Source organism: Ochotona curzoniae, unplaced genomic scaffold (genome assembly GCF_017591425.1).
Source record: "Ochotona curzoniae isolate NIBS_2020 unplaced genomic scaffold, NIBS_Ocur_1.0 contig_2927, whole genome shotgun sequence".
NCBI classification, from domain to species: Eukaryota; Metazoa; Chordata; class Mammalia; order Lagomorpha; family Ochotonidae; genus Ochotona; species Ochotona curzoniae.
Window position 1 is genome coordinate 1162277 of NW_024465654.1, and position 15219 is coordinate 1177495.

At 49.3% G+C, this 15219-nt stretch overlaps 1 protein-coding gene across 1 annotated transcript in view; it reads right to left on the reverse strand.

Annotated features, from left to right (window-relative positions):
• Positions 1-15219, reverse strand: part of CRACR2A (calcium release activated channel regulator 2A) — a 146381-nt gene that overhangs the window by 41563 nt on the left and 89599 nt on the right. Inside the window, exons 2-5 of the mRNA XM_040978748.1 lie at positions 13148-13384; positions 7247-7358; positions 5739-5919; positions 4105-4251 (exon numbers count right to left, since the gene is read on the reverse strand). Coding sequence (XP_040834682.1) covers positions 4105-4251; positions 5739-5919; positions 7247-7358; positions 13148-13384 — 677 coding nt within the window. The remainder of the gene's footprint in view (positions 1-4104; positions 4252-5738; positions 5920-7246; positions 7359-13147; positions 13385-15219) is intronic.

Here is a 15219-nt window from a genome sequence, read left to right on the forward strand (position 1 = left end):
AGTGCTCCGATTCTCCTGAGGCTTACAGATCCCACTGCGAACATCACCATTCCCTACGCAGATGTCAGTGGAAAGCCAAGCAGATGCTGCGGCGGGACCATACAGCATCCCAGTGTTCAGGGTTTAGAGAGGCGCAGACAGGGCTGACCAAGTGCTAGCAGACAGAGGACACGAGGACAGCTGACCCTTCTGAAGACAAGACCATGTGTGGAGAGACTCATGCCTCTCTTCCAATATTGTCAAGAGTTGGTCAAGCCTTTCTTAAAGTATCACTCCAGAGCCTGACCCTGTGACATAGAAAAGTCGGGTCTCTGCCTGTGGCACCAGCATCCTCATATGAGTACTGGTTCATGTTCCAGCTGCTCCACTTCCAATCCAGTTTCCTGCTGATGGCCTGGGAAGGCAGCAGAGGATGGTCCAAATGCATAGACCCCTGAACTTGCATGTGAGACATGGAGGAAGTTCCCTGGATTCACATGGGAACCCGGAAGAAGCTCCTGGCTCCTGGCTTCAGATTGCCTCAGCTCTGGCTGTTGTGGTCATTTGGGGAGTGAACCAGCAGACAGAATATCCTTCTGTCTCTGTAAAATCTGCCTTTCTAATATAAATAAATAAGTAAATCATATATATATTTATATGCATGTATATAAAGAACCTAGGTCCAAATCCAAGGCACAGATTGGCATCAGGACAGCTCTGGCCAAACACCTCTCTCTTGAGAAGGTGGCTGTGTGTGTGTGTGTGTAGGGAGCGGAGGGGTGGTATGTGTGGAAGTGGGGGTAGAGAGAGAGGAGAGTTTGGAGTAGTGGTGGGCTGGAATATGGGGAAAGAAACGGGGCTTGTGGAAAGAAGTGCGGTGTAAGGACCCGGCGCCGAAGCGCACACCAGCTCAGACTCTGGATGCCTTTCACAGATACAATCTGCCAAGCACTGCAAGGTGAGATGTAGTTAGCAGTCACTTAGCCCGCCAGCCTCCCACAGGGACTGTGGAGACTAATGAACCTTCACCAAGCACTTGGCACAGCGAGGGTGAAGGTGTGACGCTGGAGCGAGGCGCTGACGCCGGGGCGCCGGGGCTGTGGCTGTGACGCTCGCGCTTGAGCTTCCCCTCTCAGGACGTTTCCTCTCCCCGTGCGTTCTCCCTCTTTTGGCTTCACTTTTCCAGTAAAAGCTGTTGGTGTTTCTGAGGGTTTCAGACAGTCATGCAGTTCACTTCCTAGGTGTTACACAGAGGCATACTGAAATCAATCTCGGGGGAAAATAAAAGGAGCTTGTTCATTTTAAAATGAAGGTGTGGGTCAGTGTGATGGCTCAAGTGGCTAATCCTGCCCCTCAAGCTCTAGCATCCCCCTATGGGTGCCGGTTCTTATCCTGGCTGCTCCACTTCCCATCCAGCTCCCTGCTTGTGGCCTGGGAAAGTGGTGGAGGACGGCCTAAAGCCTTGAGATCCTCCAACCGCTATGGGAGACCCAAAGGAAGTGGCCATTAATGGAGTGAACCAGCAGGTGGAAGATCTTTCTCTCTGTTTCCCCTTTCTGTAAATGTACCTTTCCAATAAAAGTAAAATCTTAGAAAAAAAGGAGGAGGAGGTGTGATTTTTTTATTTTAGAGAGATGAATGGCATTTTTCTACATTTGGGACATATCTTGGGAGCATGAACTTTAGAAATGGCCCCTGGCCTTGGAGGATTTTCATGCTGACTTCTTGCGATTCTTGGTGGCTGAGAAGGGAGTGTCTGATGTATGTCTCTCCTGGTTTGTGGAAGAGCAACACAACGCAGGCGCACAGAGTGGGCATACCGGCAAGCTTTGAGCTCAGAAAGTTGCGTTCCCAGCACCTCTGCTGTTTGCACGGGAAAGAAGAGCTGGCCTCTGAGATGAGGAAGCTACAAAGTGCTAAACGTTGGAGATTGGAGAGGGTCCAGGCTTCAGGTTTGGTGACTGACAACCTCCCACATTTCCAAGTTCCACCTGGAATCTGCTAGCCATGGAGTGAGCAGAAACTGGAGCAAGGAAATGGGGCTTTATTGCACTGCCCAAGCTGAAGGACGACAAGACCATGCAAGGGGCTTGGCCCCCTTTCCTCCCTGGACACAGAGCGCAGACCCCATAGAGAGAGAAGACGGTGTGTGAAAGCCCGTTCAGCTGAGAGTTCAGCTTTGGGCTGGAGGTGAGATGGAACGGTTATGGAGGGGCTTGAGACTCAGCACTGCCCCCTGCTGCCTTCTTAAGGAAGCAGCAAGAAGAAGCTCTTGCTAGAAAACTTTGAATTTTCTTGTTTCCCTGAAGTGTTTTCCCTTCCTCTGTAACTGCCTGCGTGTCCGTCTCCACGTCTCACACATGCCTACACTCACACGCGACTGGAGTACAACTGAATGCAAAAAAAAAAGTGTGCAGGAAATTCTGCAGCCTGTGAAATCACCAATTGCATTTCCAAGATGGATGAGTTTCTTTCTAATTAGATTGGGGTTGCCTTGGAGGAACCAACTTGGCAGCTGTCACCCACCCTATAAAGCAATCTGGTTTTCATTAGGTTTACAAATCACGCCCCGGTGAACACAGGGCACCGACAGCCCTCACCTTTCCATTTGCTCACCGGGCAGTGTTAACGGGCTTCTGCCCTACCTACTCACACACCCATAAAGCGCGTCAATGGTCGGCTCACCTTCACCGCGGGATCAGGACGCAACACCGTCCGGAAGGGCACACCTGGCGCTGCGCTTTTACATGCCGACTGGTTCTGGAAGAACAGGGCTACCGCAGCGCCTCTCGCAGTGGGGTCCATGCCCTGCGTGTGCCATGACCGCGAGGGTCATGTGCTGTGGTGAGTGTGCCTCGGCCGCCTCCCTAGGACACGCTGATTCTGAAACTGCAGGGGAAAGGACCTGGGACTCTGCATTCTCACTTCAGAAATGCTCCGTGTCTCCTGAAAAAGGACTGGCCACTGAGCTCCGTGAGGCTGCGATCCCTCCACGGCTGCCCAGGCAGGTGAGGTTGGCAGAGATAACTGAAGATTGGCCGGCAGGGGGTGTGGACTCCAGCTGAGATCACACGGGCAGCCCAGGGTGTCCTGGACTTTCAGCTCAAGAACAGCTGAAAGCAATTGCGAAATGAAGCCAAACACCTGGAGAGGCCACTTGAAGAAGGATGCCTGAGCTAAGAGGCTCTGCTGTGGTGGGGTCAGGGCTCTGTGTCTCCCTGAGGCAGCGTCGTCCAGCCGAGGAGGCCCCGTGGGTAATGTCTGGGCCTTGGCCCCTAAGGTACCATGGAGGTAGCTTCCACAAACCCGCCTTGCTCTCAGTCTCGAGAAACCCTCCCTGGAGTGCTCCCCAGAGTCTGTGATCTGGGCCCTGTGTCTTCCAGCACTGTTCCCCCAAGTTGTAGAGAGTCCCAGGGGAGCTGGACAGGTGCGTTTTAGAGTGGACACCAGGGAGGCCCCAGGGGAAAAGCAGCCATAGCGAAGAGGACCTGTATTCTGGCCTGTGAGTCAAGACACGCGGCAATGAGGGCCTCTGCCTTTTCAGTTAGCAACCAGGATGCCTTTCTCTGAGACTGCTGAGCACCGAATGAAACCCAGGCCCCCCACCAGGCTAGGCTGTTCTCCCCATGACCGGGGAGGGAATGTTAGGAGGGGGCTATGTGGCAGGGCTTGGGACCATCTCACAGAAACACCATTCTGCAAGGGAGGGCTGACCCACAGCTGGGGAGAGATGCTATGTGCTGGGGTCTTGGGCACCAGACAATCTCATACCAGCTCCTGGCTCTGCTATGTGCAAGCTGTGCATTCAGGGGCATGACAGATGCTTTTCAGGGGCTCAATTTCTTCCTTGGTAAAATGCAAATAATGCATAATGAGTCCCCAGTGTAAAGCGCTGTTGAAAGAATTAAATAAGATCGAGTATGTGAAGTATTTAAAAGAGCACCCAGCTTATATGGAGAAGTTAGCAGGGGAGAGGGAAGGTGGAGCCCCGGCTCCCACTTTGGCAAATAGTGGTAACCGGGGGAGGGGTGCCAGGGAAGGCGTGGGTGGAAGATGTCAGAGAAAGAGCCCTTGGTTGTGCTTTTTGTCCCCAGGTCCCGAGAGCAGCTAAGACTGGCTACCCACTTTTGGAGGATGCACTCCAGTTCATTCTTCTCCTCGTGGGCTTCTTGGAGCTGGGAGAAGACGCTGGCCAGGAAGCCCTCGAAGCTGGACAGCAGCTGCGGCTCGTCCTTCTTCAGCTGCAACCACAGTTGCTTGATATCACTCTCGCTGCAAGAAAAGGAAAGGTGTGGGTATGGGCCTGCAGAACAGGGGCTCTGCAGGGCTCATTGAGGGGCATGGTGCAACAGGTGCAGCCGCCAGCAACATCGTGATTGCTGCTCTCAGAGTGACCACAGTGATAGGCATTGAGAACCTGCTATTGACAAGGTACTTGATGAATCTCTGCTCATTCGATCCTCACTCCTAGGAGGCAGGCATTGGTATTGCTCCATTGGCAGATGAGGAAGACTGAAAGGGGAGCAGCCCAAGGTCCCACAGCAGCGGCAGAGGTATGATCTGGGTTGGGGGTCCCAACTCAGTCAGGGCCCTGTGACTCCTGCCTTGGCCCTTTTCGCGGCTGTTGACCTGCTGGGGAAGTCTGTGATGGGCCTCTGGTGCTGAGCGTGTGAGCAGAGGGCTGGGAGACTCAGAGTCCAGGGCAGAGTCTGAGACAAAGACACAGCAACACACCCAGAAATGAGCACAGCAGTGACAGCCAGAGCAGGAAAAGACACACACGGGGTCACTCTGACCACCGAGGAGGCGCTAGACACCATGAGCCCCTATTGCTTTAGACTCGACAATCTACAAACTAGGTCAAAGACATAACTGATTCATTCCCAGTTACATCACAGAAGCAGTTTGGAGGGCAGTCACACTTGGGGGCTCCCAGGCTAAAGAATGAAATTCTCTGGGCTTGGGTAAGAAGCACCATATCTGAGGCTCTTTCTTCCTAAGTAATATTTGATAGTGTCGTGTTAGCATTGCTCTTTTGGTGTAGATTTTACTCTCCAGGCCCAATAGAGAAGAATAAATGAGCCTTCTTCCGGTTAGTTACCTGTTCATCTGTCTAGTTCTCCTTTTATCCTTCCCATATTCCACCTCTTCCATTCTTTCTTTCCTATACTTTGTCCAAAAAATCCTTTCAGCATCCATCTATCCATGTATCAACCCATCCACCAACCAACACAACCATCCATCCATCCACCCACTCATCCAGCCACTCATTCATTCATCTATCCAACTAGCCACATCATCCACCTATTCATCCATCCACTCACCTGTCAGGTATTTGTTATTATATGTTATGAACCTAGCACTGTACCCAATGGCATTGCACAGTCTTGGAGGGGGTGTTTCCCAGAATGTGTGCCATTTCCACCTACCCTGTACATGTTGTGGGTGTTCAGTACATTGTACAGATAAAATGCAGATGCCACACAGGGTTCAGAGAAGAACCAGGGCATCCTTCCAACCCTTGGTAGGTTGTCCCCTGCTTTGGTTTCAATGCTTATGCTGCCAGAGGGCAGCAGAGAGTGAGAGCAGAATAGCAATATCTACCAAAGCCAAGAGGTCAAAGTAGAATCTGACACACCCAGCGGGCATTGCCAAGGGCAAGCTGTGAGAAACCAGTGTCCTCACTGGCAATACCACGCAGGTGAGGGGCATGTTCCACCAGGCTGGCCTCCATCCTCCAGCTCAGGCTCACCACTTACTCTTCCAAAACTTGCTGGGCTCCAAGCTTGTCCATCAGCCTCTGGAACTGGGCTTCCTCATCTTTGTCTGTCCCCCCTGGATCCTCTTCTCTGGACTGATATACCTTCTCTTCCTGAAACTCAGCCACCTGTTTGCTTGCATCCTCCAGACTCGAGGTGTTCTGGCTGAAGAAGAAGCGACCTGGAAGGTGTGAGACACAAGGATCCTAATGAAACACAACTGGCCCACAAGGAGATCAGCTTTCTCAGCTGCCAGGAGTCATCTGAAGTTCATCTGAAGGAACAAGGGAAATCACTTGACAGCGGAGATCTGCTATGGATGTCTTCACTTGGATAAGCATTCTACCAAAGATGCGAGAACTGGGAAAGCCAGAATTCCTGACAGGTACAAGGAGGACTCCTTGGTGTTTCTTAAATGTTTTAAAACAGGGTTGAGGAAACTTCTTCTAAGGGCCATTTGTATATGTATGCCATCAATCCTGGGGCCATACAAAAAAAAATTTCAACATTTAAATATTAGCCTGTTATAGATGTATTGAATTTGAGTCCCGCTTGTGTTTGTCTTGGCAAAACCAGACCGAATGATTTCATAGGCTTACAACAGCCTATGAACTGCATCAGAAAAGTCTGGCTGAAAACACACCTCTGTTGATTTCATCTTTAAACAAGAACTCTGCATCCACCAGGCTCCAGCAGTCTGCCTATGAACTATATCATCATTAATGTTATCCCTCCACTAGCCTCAGTATACTTCCCCTTCATAAGTGACTCTCCCCACACGCGTACTGTGCGGTGTTACAGAAATCTGTCTTATCCTAGCATGCCAATGATAAGCTCCCGAAGGTCAGGAAAGGCAGCGATATTTCCCCTAAGACCATAATGTCCTGGACCCTTGCAGGAGGCAAACCTCTGATAAAATGTGCCTGGTGACGGATATGAACTGAGGATGTGTTAGCTTCTCTAACTTGTTCTTGTATCTTCGTTCTTCCTGGGGTCATCTCTAGAATCTCTATTACTTTGAACCCTCTGAGGCTCCCCCAAAGCTGATATCCCTCAACCTGAGGAAGACTCAAGTTGAATCAAGCAGGTTAGTGATAAGAAAGAAAGAAAGAAAGAAAGAAAGAAAGAAAGAAAGAAAGAAAGAAAGAAAGAAAGAAAGAAAGATAGATAGATTGATTGCTGGAACTGGCATTATGGTCTCCCCTACCCCATCGTGTAAGCCTTGTGCCAGGGCTCCTCTCCGCTCTCATTGTCTTCCTCCTGTGGATGGGACTTGACTGTGACCATGCTGTAGGGATGGAGTGGGTGCTGGCGTACACAGCAGAGATAAGCATGTGAAGAGAAGCCTAACGAACACCAGGCCAGTAAGGCCAAGCAGAGCAGCCTTAAGAAAGCAGAAGAACTTGTACAATGTGGGTCCCAGGTTGCGAGGGGAGAGGAATATCTTCTGCAGCTTTAGGCGGAGCCCTGGCCCTAGGGTGCCTGGCATCCCCCTCCCCAGAACTTACTAAATCCAGTAGTGAATTCCTCTGGGGTCAGAAAGCCATTGCCATCAGCATCCAGGGCGTCAAACACATCCTCCAGGTCCTCCAAGCTCAGTGGCAACTCCTGATGGAGTCTCTGAAAGGGATCCAGACTGTACCAATTAGCACTGGCCGGACTCAGAGCCTTCTGCAGAGAAAGATCTTGAGTCTGGTCCTGTCCCACCGAAGCCAGAAGCACACTTCTGCCCCCTGATGGTTTGGTCAACTTTCCGTCTCAAAACAACTACCACTCACTGGGTACCTGCTAATATGCTAGGCGAATTGCAAGGGGATTTACACATTCTCTTTCTAGCTGTCTATCTGGCTGCCTGTCTGTCTGTCTGTCTACAGTAATCTGAGTTTCATCCCCATGACAATGCTTTGATTTTATACACCAACTTTGAGGTTCAGTGAGCTCTTTTCAGGTTGCATGGCCAGAAGTGGCATGGCCAGGACTCACTCCAAAGGTGTCACTCTCAACACCTATGGAAGACAAAAGCCGTACAGGACTTCACACATGCGGGACAATACCCATATGGCTAGGAGCCATAAAGGAATGTGAGATGATGGATGCAAAGCATGTGATACAGAGAAAGCATCCAACACTGAATGGAAGGGAGGGCGAGAGGGAGGAGGGAAGGGAAAAAGGAGAGAGAGATACTGAGGCACTCAGTGGATGGCAGCCCAAGAGGAAGGTTTCATCCCTAGGTCTTTCTGGATCAATTTTAGCTCTCTTACCTCTGCTTGCAGTTAAGGTGTAGGTGTCTAAGGGTCAGGCTTTTGGTAGAGCAGTTAAGATATTGGAATAAAGCCTGGAATTAAGCCCCAGCTCAGCTTCCCCATGGCTGGGGGCACCCTAGGAGGCAGCAGGTAATGAATGTCTCAAGAGGTCAATCTCTACCATCCATGTGGAAGACCTGGCTCAGGGTCCTAGCTCCTGACTTGGGCCCCTAGCTCAGAAATCTCTGCAGAAATTTGGGGAAGGAACAAGCAGATGGATGCTCTTTCTGTTTCTTGAAGAAATAAAAATAAATAAAATGTAAAAACATAGCCCAGTGAGATTGAGAGAGAGTGAGGAAGAGAGAGAGAGAGATAGAGAGAGGCAGGTGTGTGACTCTCAGGAGCTGATGCCCCAGTGTCCCCTCCTCACACTCTGGCCCTTGAGCTCAAAGCTGATGTTGGATCATTCCCGTCCTCACTTGGTGATGGCTTCACCTCCTGGATTCTAGTTCTGCTTCCAGTTGACTGACAATTCCTCACGAGAAGTCAACTGCCATTAGCTGAAAGCACCAACCCTCCAGGAGCGTTTGCTTCTGGATGAGGTGATATGAGGTGCTCCTGAGCTTGCACCAGGCACAAGTGCTGGGCGGAGGGGACCCCATGAGGAGGGAAGGAACAGCAGTGTTCTTGGGTACCTACCAGGTATCCACACAAAATTGCTCCAGTGGAAGGCAATGAATGAGGTGCTTTATAGGGAGGAAAGTATATACACCTCTGAACAATTAAAAAAAAGAGCTGACAGGCATGAAAACCTATAACATCATTTGCAAGAACTCTCAGCTTGATCTTACAATGAGCTAGGAGGCCAGGATGCTTGATTCAAGAGGTGCCTAAGCTGTCAGAGACAATGATGCCTCACCAAGCTGGAAGACAGAATGAGGCGAAAACCATTTGCAAGAACTGAAGTAACTATGAATGTGCTTTTCACATAGGGAAGGAGAGTCGGAGCATGTGCAGATATTCTAGAAATGGGTCTGCTTAGCATATACATTGTGATCAACCCAGAAACCAGCTGTCTCAAAAGAGAACATGGGCTGAGGCGGCGGGTGATGGGGCCAGCCTGAGGCTTAAGAGTGCTAGTGGGAGCAGAAGGCATTATGCAGAGATGGGAGGATGACCCCCTGAGATCCTATCAAAGCCAGATTCCAGTCCTTCCTTGAGCTATCCTTCCTCCCTTCCCCTCCACACCCTTCCCCCTTCCACACCCTAGAGCGATGGCAGACACTGCTGGAGCGAGGCAGGAGTTATTAGCATCAGAGATGGGGTCTATGGTGCGTGTAACAGCCTTGCTGGGCTGTAGGATTCCGGTGAAAGGCAAGTAGAAAATGACACTGACCACAAGGCTCCCCGACCTGCATTCTAATTCTATTCCTTGCCCACATCTCAGACTGTTCCCTCTTCGTGTTGTCAGTGGAAATGGGGGAAAAGCCATCCAATGTCTTTCAAGCCACTCTCCTGCTTGTCCTGGTTAAACCAGCACTAAGGGGCTGCTTCTGCCTTTGCTGCAAGCAGTACAGTCCCCCTATGGGATTCTCGCATCTCTTTTTGTTGGCCCTACTTGAAAAGTCTTTTCCTCTTAATAACCATAATTACCTTTATTTATTTCCTTCTAGCACCCGAGAGCCATGTAAAGCCAATTTATCTTGGTACTGTCCCCTGGGAACCTGGTGCTGACTACAGTGTTAACAAAGTGAGATAAACAAGGTGGAGGGGAGCAGTTGTTTCTTCCCTGTGTGCTTTAGGTCCAGGAGGCTCTGAGACTTGCCTGAAAGGAGCCAAGAATCCGGAGCTGGGGTAAAAAACTCATCTCCCATGCAGGGCTTGAGCAATGGTGTCATGGGTCTCCTGTACATCTGTTCTAGAACGGCCTGTCACAGTCTTGCCATACGCACCCCAGCACACCAGCACCAGAGCCAAGTTCAGAGTCCCTGTCTGCAGCACCACCAACAAAGAGCCTTCTAAACATCCTGCTTCACTCAGCATTTCCAAACTCTGAAAAGACAGGCAGGATAAAGACAAGAAGCAGGTAGGAAGTTGGCTTGTCCCACTCCCATTGCCCACAGCCTGGAGGACTCTTTCGAATGCCACCACTGGCAATTCCCAATTCCTACTGCTCTCAGCTCCTGCCATCCTGCCTCACAAAGGCCTCTGTGAACCCCAGCTTAGGTCAGTTTACACATGCAGGTTCCCGCCACTGATATCTCCCATGCCTAAGTCTTGTATCTCAGCCTTAGCATTTTATATACTAAGATGCCATTAGCTGCCGACACAGAGAATCGCAATTCTCAGAGGACCAGGATCTCATTGGGTTTACTTATTTTCGTGGCTCCAGGATCTGCTGTGCTGTTGGCAAACATGGAGCATCAAATATTTGAAATGAGAAAATGGACAGCTCCCAGTGATGACAGGAAACCGTGACCCAGCTACTGAGCACCCTCTTCAGGTGATGGCCAGCCCCAACTGCTGATTCTCAAAGTCTTCTCTTTGGGCACCTTCCAGGAGCCAGCAGGTCATCTTGTCGCAGCCAGGCTGGAAATTTGTGCTCCAGAACCATGGGAAAACGATGTCTCTTGGAGCTCTCCTGCCAGCATTGTGAACCAGCCTTGTTTAAAGCATGTGGTTGCACAACTACAAACACACAGAACTATCTTCAGAGCCAGAATTGAACTCTCCTGAGAGTACCCCAGCATTCTGTCCAGCCCTCTGTCCCAGCACTGGTCACTCAACCATATCCTCACATTTTCAGGATGGGAAGGTGATGCTGGAGGATGCTGTGCCTTGCAGGGCTTGGCTTAGGCTGACTATGTGATAGAGACCCATGTTTCTCAACCTCTGCATCATGGGGCCCTTGGAATGGATAATTCACTGGTGGGGGGCAGGGATGAGTTGTGTAGAGAAAGGTGGGTATCCTGTGTATTACATTACAGTGTCATGGTGTTGTGTGTCCTCCAATAGTTAAACATGGAAAAGCTAGATGACCCAGTAATTACATTTCTTGATATATTCCCAAAAGAATGGGAAGTAGAGACACAGATATTTGTGCAACAGCCAAGAGGGTGGTGGTAACCTAGTGCCTGTCAACAGAAGAATGGGTGACATGTAGGTGACCTGGAAGAGGCTCCTGGCTCTTGGTTTCAGATCTGCTCAGCTCTGGCTGTTACAGCTGCTTGGGGAATGAATCAGTGGACAGATCTTTTTGTCTCTCCTCCTCTCTGTATATCTGACTTTCCAATAAAAATAAATCTTTAAAATAAAAAAAAAAGACTGGGTGAACAAAATGGGTTAGATTCCTACAATGAAATATTATTCAACCATAAAAAAGAAGGGGTGGATGGACCTTGGGGACATTATCCTAGTGAAATAAGCCAGTCACATCAGGGTAAATGTTGTGTGGTTCCACTTTATGAGGTGCCCAGAGCAGTTGAACATATTGAAACAGAAAATAGAACAGCAGCTGTCAGAGACTAGCAGGAAGGGATGAATGGAAAGTTGCTATTTAGTAGGCACAAGGTTAGAATGGGGCTGGTTTTGGCAAGATGAGTACTGGAGATGGAGGCTGGCGATGGCTGCATGACCATGTCAGTTCCACTAGCGAAGATGCTGTTTGGGATGCACTCAACCCAGATTGTAGGGGGTCCTGTGTTTGAGTCCCAGCACTGCTCCTGATTCCATCTTCCTGTTAATGTGCACCCCAGGAGGCAGCAAGTGTGGCTCAGGTAACTGGGTGCCAGCCACCCTCTTGGGAAGCTCAGATGGGGTTCCCAGCTCTTGGATTCCATTTGATCCAGGCCAAGCTGCTGGGGTCATTTGGAGAGCGAACCAGCAGCTGAGAGATCTCTGTTTCTCCCTTTCATTAAAAAAAAAAAAAGTTTTTAATGGTTATGGTGGGCAAGTGTATATTTTGTGTATTTTACCACAATTTTAAAGCTTAGCAGTTTGGGAGACACCAGGGACTGGGTTAAAGATGCGGAGTGCGCACAGCGCATTTATGGAGGGATTTTCAGGGCCTGGGCTTAAGGCTAAGTGTTCTACATGCATAAGCTCCTTTAATTCTCTCCTAATGCTGGGAGGCATCCATTAATAATTCACAGCTGAAGATCTATATTCCAGAGGGGTTAGGAGATTTACACAAATTCACGTTATTCCTAAGCTGCAGAATCAAGATGAAAACCCAAGCCAATTTACCACAGAAATCTCTTAAAATTTTCTTGTTAACTTAATTTAGGGTTCAGCTAATTTTATCTACAAAGGGCCAGCCCACTAGATCCCAGGCTTTGTGGGCCATTCTGTGTTTGTCTTAACAAGTCAATCCTGCCACAGTAGAGGGGAAGCAACCCTGGCAGTTTGGAGAGGAATGGGCAGGGCTGAATTCTGGTAAAACTTTATTGACAAAAACAGATGGTGAGTTGGACCTGATTCACTTGTTGGCTCCTAAGTGATTCTTAACAGTCTGCAAAATGGATCTTGTTATCTGTAAATGGGCTGCTGTCTTCTTTGTAATGAGGAAGAAGAAATAAAAAGAGACTCAACTCTCTTTTTCAAAATAGCAGTGAACTCTCCAGTACTTTCTTGGAACACCATTTCTCCCCCCGACCCATCCTGGGGTTCTTTCCTGCTCTTGCCCATAGCCACATGCAGCCTGCAACCCCTTCCAGTTCGCACAAGGCTGTGCCGGGAACCAAAAGTGACAGAGGTAGTGGTGGACCAAGTCCAAGGGAGCTGGACACCTGGAAATATTGCACCTGACGTTACCGATTCCCATGTTGCACAATAGAGATTTCCCTACCACCTGGAGTGTCACAGTGCAGCCCCAAGTTCCAGAAAGGTTCTGAAGGCTTCTGTCTGCGATCCCCTCTAATCTGTTTCCCACTGTCATTTCCCATGACCCAGACCAGAGAAAGGAAACAGCTCCAAGTGCTGGCAGTAAGCAAAGGCCAGACACAGAATAAACCCAGGAGATGGGGCTCCTCCCCAGAGATCTTTCTCCTGGACTGTTGCTGTTGTTTTGCAGAACTGATTGTGTCTTTTCTGTTAAGGATGTCACCTCCATCTGGGCAAGCCCACACCCAAGACCAGGAGATCTAGGCCAGCTGTGACTTGGCTTACCCGCATATCACTCCTGGCGATAAAACCCTTTCCCTCAGCATCACAGGTCTGGAAGAACTCCTGTGCCTTCTTCAGCATGGCCAGCTGGCCTGGCACCCGCTCCGGGGTCTCCTCTGGGGGATCTAGGCAGGCCACATTCTCCTTGGGTCCCTGGCCAGCTGTCTGAGGTCTGGAGACCATCTTCCCATCTGCAACAGCAGCCATACAGACGCATTGGTTTCTTTGTCTTTTCAGAATCTGCAGGTGGAAGAAGGGAGAGTGGGTGTGGTGAGAATCAGAAAGAATGGAGGGAGGATGAAAAAGAAGGAGAGGGGATGAGAGTGCAGTGCCCAGCTGCTCACCACTGTATCCTGACATCTCTTAGCAACCACCTTGCAATTTGCAGAAGCACTGGGCAAGGGGAAGAAATGAGCCAGGATTGCTAACAGATCAGCCAGCCCAGAAGAGGACAAAGAGATGAGAGAAAAAGCAGAAATTTGCACATTGGAAAGGGGTGCCAGGGAGAAAGACTGACAATAATTTCTCCCAATTTAAGTGCCTAGACAACAAAAACAGAGCCTGGTAGACCAGCTGCCACTTACCGAGTGTTTACCGAGTGTTTTCACATCCCTGTCAGATGGATGGCATTGTCCCCATTTTAGCATAGTGGAATAACTCCATTTTTACCACTGGGAAAATTGAGGCTCAATGATGTGGGTTGAGTCCAATTTATCCCCCAAGACTCCTCCAGCTGTTCAAACGTGGATGTCTTAAAGTTAATGGTTGACAGAGGAAGGGAGAAGATTTGATACAGTTGTGGCAGCCAGGAAGTGGAGCCCCATAGGAGGTCTTTAAGTCATCAGGGGCTCTACTCTCGGAAGGTGGCTTTCCTAAGATCTGATTATTACTCCAGTTCAAGTTCAGCCTTGGGATCCTTCTCTGTCCCTTGGCTCCTCTGCCATGGCCAGCCTCCATCAGACTCATGCTGAAAACTGAAACCAACCTGCTCTTTCCCAAAGTAACTTCCCTGGGTTATTTTAGTTACAGTAATGAAAAGCAGACTAATACACTCGATGACACACAGCAAGTTAGGGCAAAAGCGGAGATTTCATTTCAAACTCTTATAAACTGTTTGGTGTTGGATCATAAACCCTGCTTGATCCTAATTCTACAACATTGCGAACATACAGAGCGGCCCTTCCTCAGGGGCCCTGGGATCTGACATCACTCACAGCAATACAGGCCCTGGGTGGGCTCTTGGCTCACACTGTGGCTCTCTGCTGGGAGTGTGAGCATCATAGCTCATGTGAGAGAAAGCCTGGCCCATCCTCATGAGAGTTCATGTTGCAATAGACTTGCCAGCTCAAGTCTCTCTCTTCATCCCACACAGAATCACATATCATACACCTCACTCCGAACCTCACAGCCCCTCAGGCAGGGTCTGCCAAGAGTGTCTTGCCATGGAAGAAGGTAGACAACGGGGTCTGCAAAAAGTTCATGGAAAATGTGTGCTGGCAGCAAACGGTGCATGGATCTCAGAACTGTTTTTGCACCAAAACATCTCACCTTCTAAATCCATTTTCCATGAACTGTGTTTTGAAGTATTTTGGTCCAGAAGCCTGGCGCCTAGTCTGAACTCCACTGCTACATACATGATCTTGAATAAAGGCAAATTCTGTGTGGACCTTGGCGGGCTTCCTCACCTGTATCAAGAGAAGAGGGACCGGCTTGTCTGTCTCAAGGTTCACTTCATTTCTTACAGTCTGTGAGATGCTGAAGTCATGAGATATCACTAATGCAAAAATGAAGTTAATGTGATAAAGGGAAAGAATGTTGTTCCTAAATGCTCATCTCTCTCACTTTTTCTTTAGATTAATGTATTTTTATTGGAAATACAGATTTTACAGCGTTAAGGAGAGACAGAAAGATAGATCTTCCATCCACTAGTTTACTCTCCAAATGGCTGCAACAACCACAGCTGAGTCTAGCTGAAGCCAGGAACCAGGGACTTTTTCCAGGTCTCCTACATGGGTACAAGGTCTAAAAGCTTTGGGCTGTCCTCTACTGCTTTTCCAGGCCACAAGCAGGGAGCT